At 46.0% G+C, this 11,721-nt stretch overlaps 2 protein-coding genes across 4 annotated transcripts in view; one reads left to right on the forward strand and one right to left on the reverse strand.

The window, feature by feature from the left end:
* PAK6 (p21 (RAC1) activated kinase 6) overlaps window positions 1–8,150 on the forward strand; it is a 56,543-nt gene extending 48,393 nt beyond the window's left edge. For all 3 annotated transcript variants that reach the window (XM_034769021.1, XM_034769020.1, XM_034769019.1), the window contains 6 exons: window positions 490–981; window positions 1,296–1,429; window positions 2,685–2,811; window positions 3,116–3,241; window positions 4,008–4,142; window positions 6,294–8,150. In XM_034769021.1, the coding sequence (XP_034624912.1) occupies window positions 490–981; window positions 1,296–1,429; window positions 2,685–2,811; window positions 3,116–3,241; window positions 4,008–4,142; window positions 6,294–6,461 (1,182 nt within the window). In that variant the 3' untranslated portion in view covers window positions 6,462–8,150. The remainder of the gene's footprint in view (window positions 1–489; window positions 982–1,295; window positions 1,430–2,684; window positions 2,812–3,115; window positions 3,242–4,007; window positions 4,143–6,293) is intronic.
* Window positions 8,151–8,554: 404 nt separating this feature from the next.
* On the reverse strand, window positions 8,555–10,892 carry SPR (sepiapterin reductase). The gene has a single exon (XM_034769022.1). It carries the CDS (start codon window positions 10,650–10,652, stop codon window positions 9,837–9,839), a length of 816 nt encoding a protein of 271 aa, XP_034624913.1. The 5' UTR covers window positions 10,653–10,892; the 3' UTR covers window positions 8,555–9,836.
* Window positions 10,893–11,721: the final 829 nt, after the last annotated feature.

The raw sequence follows: 11,721 nt of genomic DNA on the forward strand, positions 1-11,721 counted from the left end.
TCCCGATTTTCCCGGACATGCCCGGCTTTTGGGGATTTCCCCCCGGACGGGGATTTGAGCCCCCAAAAGCCGGACATGTCCGGGAAAATCCGGATGTATGGTAACCCTACACAGAGCAAACCGTATTTTTCAAAGGTGCCTAGTGATTTTGGGTGCCTCCATATTTGGGTGTCCAATTTAAGACACTTTCTAGGGGCCTGATTTTTTTTCAGAATGTGCTTAGCTCCTACCCTCTTAAAGTCAGCCCCTTGAAGGTGTCTCAAGATGGACACCCAAATCCCTAGTTACTTTTGAAATTATCGGCCTGTGAGACTTGTCCCAAATCATCCTGTAGGCCAATGGCAGAACAGGGAATAGCACCCAGCTCTCCTGACTCCTAGTCTGGTGCACTATTCACTGGACCACACTGGCATAACATACTTCTGATCTCTGCAGCCTTCTGTTTCTTACTAATCTAATCAACACTTTTTTTTAATCCACTTTTCTCAGTCTAATGCTTTCTTCAGGCCCCAGCAGTGGGGTTCTCCACGCAGCCCTTCAACCAAAGCCCAGTCTCTTCCGCCTGATCAGCCAGCACCAGATTTAACCAGGATGATTTCAGAAGCTGGTACCCCCCAGAAGAGCCCAACAACTGAGAAGGCAACTACATTGCCACAGGGCAGGCCATCACCAGCAGGATCCCCCCGAAACAGACACACTCAGACCAGTTCCAGCAACCTTCACCTGTCCCAAGACTCTTCCGCTAAAGGACAGTTGGCCAATGAAGACCCTGTGGTTGTGACTCATGAGCAGTTCAAGGCTGCACTCAGAATGGTGGTGGACCAGGGTGATCCCCGGACATTGCTGGAGAACTATGTGAAGATTGGTGAAGGATCTACAGGCATTGTCTGCATCGCTCGTGAGAAGCATTCAGGGCGACAGGTGGCAGTAAAGATGATGGACCTGAGAAAGCAGCAGCGACGGGAACTTCTTTTTAATGAGGTGAGGATGGCCACAGGCGAGCAGTGGACTGTGCTTTCTGTAATGAAGCAAGGACAGCGATAGGCTCAACTTTATTTTTCATGGAGGGAAGATGGTAAGGAGATGAGGATAGTAAAAGGACGAAAGAGAAGGACCATCTTCCTTTTTAATGAAGTGAGTCTGATAATGAGAGGGGGCATCAGAATGCTTCAGTGAGCCTATATCACATGAGATAGAAAGACGAATGGAGCCCACCTAGATCTTTGTGGGAGGTTTTTGATCTATGGTTATGGGTGATGTTGTTGTGTGATGAAACACATTTCCTACTTTCTCAGGTGGTGATAATGAGAGACTATCAGCACGTCAATGTGGTGGAGATGTATAAAAGCTACCTGGTGGGAGAGGAACTCTGGGTGCTCATGGAATTTTTGCAGGGAGGAGCCCTCACAGACATTGTGTCTCAAATCAGGTATGAAGTACAAAGAAAAGAATTATGCTACCCGATGGGCAATAACATGACTGTAAGACCTGCGTCATGAAATTCATTTGGAGAACTTTTTTTTGTTCTCCAAAGATTTTGTAATGATCATGATTGCAATGCCCTGTAATTATCAAATTTTATAACTAAAGCCACCAATTCCTTTGCAATAAGTGGTGGTTCCTCTGACCTAGGAAGTGGGAAGCACCTAGGTTCATAAGGCCCAAAGCTTTCTCTGCTGGTGACCCAGTATTTGAAATATTAGACATACAACAACTCTGTGCTTTAACTAGATTTGAGTGTAATATAATAGAACCTCAGAGTTACAAAGTGACCGGTCAACCACACACCTCATTTGGAACTGGAAGTAAGCAATCAGGCAGCAGAGACAAAAAAAACTATGTTAAACATAAACAACTAAAAAATAAAGGAAAAGTTTAAAAAAAGATTTGATGAGGTAAGGAAATTTTCTGTGTGTGTGTGTATGTATGTGTATATGTGTGTGTGTGTATGTGTATATATATACATACCGTATTTTTATATATATATATATACACACACACATATTAGGGTAACCAGACAGCAAGTGTGAAAAATTGGGACAGAGGGTGGGGGGTAGTAGGAGCCTATATAAGAAAAAGCCCCAAATATCAGGACTGTCCCTATAAAATCGTGACATCTGGTCACCCTAATATACATACACTGAGGATGTTGCCTGGGCCACAGCTGTGTTCTGACTGGGCCACTGGTTGAGAACCACTGGCTTAGCGTACCAGCTTGGAATTTGAATTTGGGGACACGGCTCTTGTTTAAATCTAAAATCTGTTTTACAGACATGATTTGTCTGAATTTAATACTTGTGAAAGATTCTGAATTGCCAGCCCTTGAGACAAAAATCTACTTATCAATACAACAGGGCAGCGGCAGTACAAGCTTTCCCACATTGCTCTGCTTCAACCCTGAGCTGGAGGAACCACATAGGGGTGAAATTATAAAGTAATTGAGGCTCCAGGCTCATCTGCTTCTTGGCTTTTCTTGCAAAAATTATGCACAATGGTACCACTCATTTCCGATTGCGCTCATGGACACTTGGTCATTGTGAACTAAAAGTAAACATCTTGAAAAATTACTGATAACAGAAAGGGAAGTTGATTGAAGGGTCACACTGCACTTTTAGGAGATTGTCATTCATTTAACCTGTACGGTCAAATGTGAGGCAGCTTTACAATTCTGGGTTTTATTTCAGGCTAAACGAGGAACAAATTGCGACAGTGTGTGAGTCAGTGCTGCAAGCCCTTGCATATTTGCATTCCCAGGGTGTGATTCACAGAGACATTAAGAGCGACTCCATTCTCCTGACCCTTGATGGAAGGGTAGGCTTCCTCTGTTTAACTTCCTCAGTGTCCAACTCACCCAGGTTCTTTCCTTTGACCTTTCCCTTCAGCCTCTCCTTCTCTTTCTCATCTTTCCTAGTCTCGCCTTCTCTTTTATCTTCTGCTGCTGTAACCTTATTTAGTCTCCTACCCTTCTTACTGTTTTTCTCTTCTTTTGCTTTTCTCTCTTTGTCTTATCCAGTCATCTTGCCTCTGTCCACTTGGTCTTTATCTTTGTCCCTTTGTCAACTCCCTCCTTTGTTTAAAGAGTCCAGTGATCTTCCTTCTTCCCCCTCTCACACAGGTGAAACTCTCAGATTTTGGCTTCTGTGCTCAGATCAGTAAAGATGTACCAAAAAGGAAGTCCCTAGTGGGAACTCCATACTGGATGGCTCCGGAGGTTATTTCAAGGGCCCCATACACTACTGAGGTAATCTACTGCTTTCCTAATGCAAGAGCTAGCAGATAACAGTCTGAGATATTACAGGGACTCACTGAGATAACAATTTGTTCCTCTTCCGAGGAGACAGTTAGGGCCCATACCAACATAAATACAACTATGTCAGAAAACTTGGTTACAACATAATTATTCCCTGACATGGTTAAAACATTGTTCAGTCTGGTAATGTAAACAGAGTGTAACTAAATTTAAACTGTTACTGAATCTTGCTTCAACCCTGCATGTGTGGACAGACTCTAGCAAGCAGAAGCTTGGGACATGAATTGGAATCACTGAATTAATTTATCCTATTTTCCAGGAGGAGAGATGAGGGAAAGGGAACATCAACAAACATGCACACACATTTTTATGAAACAGCAGTGCAAGTGACAGATACCAGATTGATAAACCTTTATTTATCCACAGAACAGATAACTGCATAGTCATTGCTCAGACTATCTCCAAACATCATCATCACTGTGGCTGAGTCCCAGCCCGGGAGGAGCAGCCTCTTGGGGAGGCCAGTCTCTATAGTCCATTCAGTCTTCACAATCTATGCTAAAACAGCATGCAAGGGGTCCAGTTAGTGCTAATCTGGGTTAATATTTCACTTTTTCAATAAGATCAGAGAGCTGAGATGTTATAGCACTTGTTTTAGAGATACAACCTTTTCTTCACCTCCAAAGAGATCATGAATAGAGAGCAGTTGGCTATTGCTATTGACTGTGTTCACAGATGTAATACTCTGCTGCTGCAGGTGGATATCTGGTCTCTAGGGATCATGGTGATAGAGATGGTGGATGGAGAACCCCCCTATTTCAGTGATTCACCAGTCCAAGCAATGAAGAGACTCCGTGACAATTCTCCTCCCAAACTGAAAAATTCTCACAAGGTCAGTATGTCTGCAGGCACTTTGGCATCTGATGAATCACTGATTGCCACGTGGGGACTGAGTAGCTGAGGCCCGGATAGACTGTTTATTAATATATCACATCTGGCTATGGAATCTCAATCACACCAGGACATTATTTCTTGGGAGGCACTTTCATTCCTGTTCTATGGAGGCCACAGGTTGGTGGATTTATCTCAGAGCTTCTGCTCAGCTCAGTAGACACTACTCAAGGGTCTCTTTCGGCTCTCAATGCCATGGCAAGGTACTGACACCTAGTGGCTAGTGTGTGAACTATCCCTAGTAAAATATGTTTGGTTATTGTAGCACTGCTTGCCTTATATGATTAGATCAAATCCTGGCCCTGGCAAAGTCAAGAGCAAAAATCTTGCTGAATTCAACAGGGCCAAGTCATCACAGTAGCAAATGTGAGGGTCCTTGCACCTGGTGTTTTGAAATCTTCCATTTTAATGGCTCTCTCTCTCAGCTGCAAAGCCACGTTTAAAAGGAATGGTTCTAGGTAGATGATGGCTCATGCAATGAACAGCAGCCACTCTGATAATTAACCTAACTTGATTATTACTTATAAAAAATTAGCACTAATGTTCAGAAATAGTGATTTCCTCTTCAGTCACGAGTTACATTTTCCTTTTTATTTCACTCCAGATGTTGAAAACCAAATCATTTTTATAGCTTTGTGAATTATCATGTTCTTCACTACTAAAACTGAATTATTCCACTAAGAGTGTAATGTTAATTTAACAGGATAAAATTAGTAGAAATTGCTGTGTTAGTTTTTTGCCTTTGCAACACTAATATTAAAATCTCAGGACCAGATTTTGGCCCCAGAGAATCCTTAGGTGACATAGAGCCAGTTCTGCCCTCCTCCCTCTGTGTATGCACTCCTCCCTCAGAGTGACCCATGGCTGATGAGGTGACCCCTTGGGGGTAATTGCCAACCAGCACAATTTATAGCCTTTGAGTTCTCTAAATTGTCTTGGGATGGGGGAGTGAATTGATTTACAGCAAACCTTGGGACCAGAATGCGGACCATAAAAGTATCTATGATCAGCACTCCCTCCAGCCATGTGAGTGCAGCTCAGTTGCAACTGAGGATTCAGTGCTCCATTACTACAATTAACTGTTACTATGATCAACTAATGCAGTACTGAGTTGACCAGATTAAGCAGAATTCACCACTTCTTTCAAAATATAGATAGCTTTATAGACTAAATACTAAGGGCCCAATTCTGCCACCTGTATTTAGTTAAGTAATGCCTCGCCCCTCAAGTAGCCCCAATTAAGTCAGTGAAATTACTCATGCAGTAAAGTACTACTTAATGCAAACAGGGTTGGCAGAATCTGGCTGTAAGTGAACTCAAACTGTGAAAATTATCCCTATATGAAAACAAATGTAATTAGTGACATTAAAATAGATGTGTAAGTTGTGATTACTTGTTACCTACTTTTGATGTTGATATAGAGAAATAAATGTCCAGCATGTGACATTAGACATCCAGATCCTGTTGTTAATGGGAGTTGTACATATCAACATGTCCCCCTATTAAAAATGATTAAAACATTGCAATGGTGTTCAGATCTAATGTTTTTAAGTGTGTGCAGATTTATTCATCTTCAAATACCAGCTGTATCAGATTTCCACTCCAGACATTGGAGATTCACTCTGAATTGTTTTCAAATTTGCTACCTTGTGCCATTTTCCCCAGTTCCAGTAGGAACAAGGATTAATTTACTAAAATCCTAATTTCTGAAGGGACATATATTGTCACTTCAGAAAACAAGAGATCTAATGAGTTTTTCCTTGCAAACCACACACCAGAGCAAAGAACAGAAAGAGAGGCAAAAACTAACAAATCTGGGGACAAGGAGAGACAATCCCATACTCCCCATTTGCCAACTCCAATAAAAATCATGACCTACACGAATGTGCAAATATAGTACCTAGTGTTAACATGAAGTACTGCAGAATATCAGTAAGGGAGTCCTTCCCCCTTTAAATTTTTGTTTGGGAACACCTGATTTTTCACCTAGAGTTAATCAAGCGCAGGAATCTTCTTTTTTTTAAACCTACTATTGTGTAAACTTTGACCTGACTCCATAAGTCGCTTGACCAGATTGGTTCTTTTTCCACAGACTTCTCCAGTTCTGAGAGACTTCTTGGAACGGATGTTGACACGAGATCCTCTAGAAAGAGCAACAGCTCAAGAGCTTCTGGATCACCCCTTCTTGCTCCAGACTGGACTTCCAGAGTGCCTAGTCCCCCTTATTCAGCAGTACAGGAAACGCACCTCCACCTGCTGACTCCGCACATGGGGAAAAGCCAGTATCCCAGCACTGGAAAGGCATTTTCTCTGCTGGAAATACTTGTACTTGACCAAGACTCAAGCAGTGTCACTCTGCGAACAGTGCTTAGAACTTGTCAGTATTTTTTTTTGGAAGGATGAATGTGAAAATTCCCTCCAGCCTTTAGCTGCTTCCCTTTCGCTGAAGACAATCAAGTCAGACCCAATATCTTTCAAGAACAAAATAGAGGCATTACATGGCTTCTGGAATCTCATATTTCTCTTACAAGAATGGCATTTTTAAGATGTCTGAATTTGGATATTGAAGGGTCTGCAAACTCTGGAAAATTTTAACTACTGGCTATCAAATTGGAACTATATTCCCCAAACAGAAATGTGATCTTTGTTTTTTAATGTTAGTTGTACACTGGAGTCCTGAGCTAACCCAAAAGAGACGCATTTTGGGACACCAACCTTCTAAAAAATTCTATCTTAAACAATGCACAAGGATTTCAACACTTTTTTGAGACTCTCTCTTATTATTTTATCTCATTCCACATGTGTGAACATCACTGGGCCTGAAAAAGCTACCTGGAGGGCAGATGTAATATATGTTTGGTTGGTTTCCAACTTCCTCCTTTGCATCAAACTGCTTCATTTCTATGGAGAATATATGTGGTTTAACAGGACAAAAAGATGGTCTGTCTTGAGTCAACTGCATGATCTTAGATGTGTGGAGGGATGACGCTCCTTAGCACAGGCCTTCTCTAAGTGTCTCTCTCTCTTCTCTATAGAGAATGTACTGACTGCCACCAGAATCCTATGGCTGAAGCTTCATAACATGTAACATCACTGTCTTCTCCAACACTGAATCGAATGGGAGGCAAAATGGTGTTCTCAGCAGGAAGGGTTTAAGAAAGCTTGTCCCAGGGTCTAGGTCCCCCTGGGTACATTGGATTCATATCAAGAAATGCTGCCTTGAAACAGCTGTTAGGTAGCACTTTGTACCATTATGAATCCTGTAACAGGCTCAATAAAAAATTGAAGATGTTTGTTTTCTTGGTGAGAATGTTTGGCTTCCACCTCCCATGTTTTGTTACAGTGAAGGGTGAGGAGGAGAGGGAGTGGTTATGTGTGGTTTGTTATTGGCATGTCCTTGCTGATATGTCTGAAGGTTTCTGTTTGTCTAAGGCGCCCCTTCAATCCTTTTAAAGTAAATTTAGAATTTTTGTATAAGCTCATTGATCAGTGAGATAGTCACGGTCATTTTGACGCCTAGGTCAGGTTTTAACATGTACAGTAATGTGTTTAAAGTCATGCAGATATCTGGAACTTAGTCTTATCTGTGAAACTGGGATCCCACTTTGCAGCCAAATTATAAAGATCATAGAAATTTGGATTCTTTTAGGGCACCCCGACTGCCTAAAAAATTAATCTCATTATTGAATTATCTTTACGAGGTTTTTATTCTCCTCTTTCCCTCTACCACCTTCCCTGTTACAGATCTTGCTATAGACTTTTAGCTGTAATAAATAACTTGAAATCATCTAGCCACCTGGATGAAACTTTGATGCAAAAAATTTCTGTATTTCCAGGTATCCTGTCTTTTTATGCAAAAGAGCAGAGCCTTTTTAAACAGGCTTATAATTTGAAACACTGTCTATATTTGTGAATTGTTTGCACTTGTGTTTTAAAATAAAGTAGATCTTGAGCTATTCATTAAGCAGTTGCACTTCTGAGATCTTTTAAAATGTGCTTACAGTTTTGAGATGGAAGGAAGCAGGTAAGTGTGTGAGCCACAAGTCTGTTCCAATACACTCACCTACTTTCGAGGGGATGATTTCATAATTAGGGGGGACCATAGCAAAAAAGCTGGATCTTGAAAGGAGGGCTTGATGGGACACAGGTTGGAGAGTTCAAATTACACAGTAGGATTTGAGCTGCAGCCCAGTGCTGTCTAAAAAAGGTAGAGGGGAAGGGAGGCTGAACTCTTAGTAGGGCCATACTTTGATGGGACATGAAATCAAAGCACCCATTGCACTATTTGAAAAGACGAATTCCAGTTTCCTCCCTAAAACAAAACAACAAACAAAAGTTCTAATACTCAAGGCACCATGAGCATCTGATTCTTGTTTATGTACACAGTTCTTGCATATATGCATCCCATTCATTGCTTTGTAAAGTAGGTGAGATACTATGAATATGAGAAGCACAATATAATATCCAAATTCTATTCCAGTTTGTAAAAACTTAAAATCATAGTCTCTGGGTGTAATACCAACTTTCCCATGAATAAAGCATCAAGCCAGAAGGGCCAAGCACCCCCCATGATAAGCAGATTTATTCAATTTGTATTGCAGAACCATCTACATGCTCTAGCTTCATTGTGGGCTTGGTGATGTACAAACATAACATATAGTCCCTACCCTGAACTACACAATCTTAGCATTGGGTAACACTTAGCCAGAAGAAACACAAGTTTGTAGCTGATGCAATATGTGTATCTTTTAGCAGGTATTCACTTGCAAACATACAACGTTGATGCCACAGGAATGGACAGTCAACTTTCCCCCTTACTAAGAATGCTGCCGGGTTAACCAGCCCTGCAACCCGTCGGGAACATTTCCCAGCCCAGCCACAAAACGTCCTTGCTCCTCCTTTACCCTGATGACTGATAAAACAACAGTGACATTTCACTTGCCCGTTTACACAACTACTCTCTCTGACCCGGCTCTGCCAAGGCGAGGTAACGCGCCGGGCTGGGGGGGCAGCGGTCACCGCGGCGGAGGCCCGGCCTGAGGAGCGCTGCAGGCGGCTGCGGCCTTGCGACGGCTGCCCAGGGAGGGCCCTGCCCCGCGCCACCGGCGGCCGCCAAGTCCGAGACCCTGGCCGGGGACTGGTCACTTCGCCCCCCCTCCCCGGGGACAAGCCACCTCGCTGCGACTGGGGCCGAACATTTGCGCATGCGCGGTAACATCGGCGGCAACTACCTGCATCGCCCGCTGCTGAACATGGGGAGGGGGAGGGGTAGCTTGGGGCCCGAGCCGCGTAGGCAGGGGAGTCGCGCTGCCGGGCCGGGCAGGCAGCTGGGAGTGGGGGGCGCCCTGGGCGGCGGTTGCCAGGGTGACCGCGCTGTTTGCGCATCCTCCCAACCTCGTGCTGCTGCCCCCGTGACCTGTCCGGGGAGCGCTGGCTCGGCAACCCCAGGGCTACCGCAGCCCCCGGGTACCGGCCAAAGCCCCTCTTGTTGGGCGGTCCGCTCTCCGCCCGGTGGATATTTGAAATGAGAGTCACAGTCCGGTAGCTGGTTTCCCTTCTGAAAGCCGAGGGTATTTTATACGGAGCTCAGTTGCAGACGCAGACGCCGGGGCGGGGGGAAGCAGCAGCTGGCGGGTTAGAGCTCATAGAAGTCTATGTGTGCCCCAGAGGCGAACGTGTCCTGCAGCAGCAGAGTCACTAGCTTCTGGGCGGACACGCTGCAGTCCAGCAGCTGCCCGCTCTGCTTCATGCGGAGGAACTGCTCGCGCACTTCCGGGTCTGCGGACTTTGTGCGGGCCAGCTGCTGCATTTCCGTGTCCAGAGGCCCTGGGGCATAGCTGAGCACTCTCACCTCCGGGTTTTCAAGTGCCAGCACCTGGAACATCATGTCCCGCGAGGCCTTCCCAGTGCAGTACAACGTCCAGCTCTTGAAGGGCTTCAAGGCACACAGCGAAGAGATGTTCACAACAGTCTTGCACAAGCCAGGGCGCCCCGGGAAGGCCTTCAGGATGGAGGATGTGAGGCAGAGCACCGAGGTGACATTGAAGGCAAAGTAGCTGTTGACTTCGGCTGGGCTGGTGAAATCCAGAAAGGATTTGGAAATGTCTCCAAGTGATCCCGCGTTGTTGATAACAAGGAGCCGCTCCAGATCAGCCGCTCCCGGCAGCTTGTCCTGGACTGCACGGAGCACCAGCTGTAGCCCGTCCTCCGTGCTCAGATCAGCCTGCACCGAATGCACTTTCAAGCTGGGGAAACTGGACCGCAGCTCAGCCTCTAGCTCGGCCAAGCCCCCCTGGGATCGGGCCACCGGGATCAGGACGGAGCCAGTCTCCAGCCGCGGGGCCAGCAGCAGGGCCAGGCTCCGGCCGAAGCCCCGGGATGCCCCGGTGAGGATGCAGGCGGCCTTGCCCAAGGAGAGCTGCCTTTCCCCGGCTCTCTCTCCAGCTGCCATCTGCTCGCTCTGGTTGCCTGGGCTGCAGCTAGAGAGAGGGCGGGGCTGGATGAATAGGCCAATAGGCCGGTTTTAGGCAGCATGTGATTCCTCCTGCAGCCAGCTGCACAAAACGTTCTGAGAATCACAACACTTTAAAATTCAAATCCAGTCCTTTTTTGCAGCCGACAGTTGCCACTCAGAAAGAGCCCGGATTAGTGCCTCCCCTGCAACTGCAGCAGCTGATTGGTCCATTCCCCTGCAACCCCGGTTCCAGCCCTGGAAAGGGGGTCCCGCAGGGAGTCACTGACTGACGGCTGGCACTGGGTCCTGGGCTTGCTCTTGCCACTGTGACAGGGAGTAACACTGCCTCTCACCTCCAGTTAGGGTGACCAGATGTCCCGATTTTATAGGGACAGTCCCGATTTTTGGGTCTTTTTCTTATATAGGCTCCTTTTACCTCCCACCCCCATCCCGATTTTTCACACGTGCTGTCTGGTCACCCTACCTCCAGTGAGTATCCCGGCCACAGGTACCCCATCCAGCACCCCCCAGGTAACCCTCCCAGTACGGACACATCCTTCCAGCCCGCCCAACTTTACCCCCTCCAGCTCCCTCCTCTCCAGTGTCCTCTTTTGAGGAACCTGAAATATGGTTATCCTGTTCCCTAGCCGTTTGGGTGATTCCAGGCCAGAGTCCAACCCCCTGGGAACTGACCCCTGACCTTGCCAGGAGTCCCCCCCGCCTCTCTTAGCTCGACTGGCCAGGAGTCCCTCTGACCAGTGCTGGTGCTAGCCCACTGGGGGCCCTAAAGAAGACTATTTTGCCTGTGCTACTAAGGGCTAGTCTACACTGGGGAATAGCGTAGCTGAAGTCGACGTATCTTATTTCGACTTACCTCGGGTCCTCACGGCGCGGGATCGACAGCCGCGGCTCCCCCGTCAACTCCGCTACCGCTGCTTGCCCTGGTGGAGTTCCGGAATCGACAGGGAGCACATTTGGGGATCGATATATCGCATCTAGATGAGACGCGATATATTGATCCCCGATAGATCGATTACTACCCACCGAATCGGCGGGTAGTCTGGAT

Source organism: Trachemys scripta, chromosome 4, assembly GCF_013100865.1.
Source record: "Trachemys scripta elegans isolate TJP31775 chromosome 4, CAS_Tse_1.0, whole genome shotgun sequence".
Lineage (NCBI taxonomy): Eukaryota > Metazoa > Chordata > Testudines > Emydidae > Trachemys > Trachemys scripta.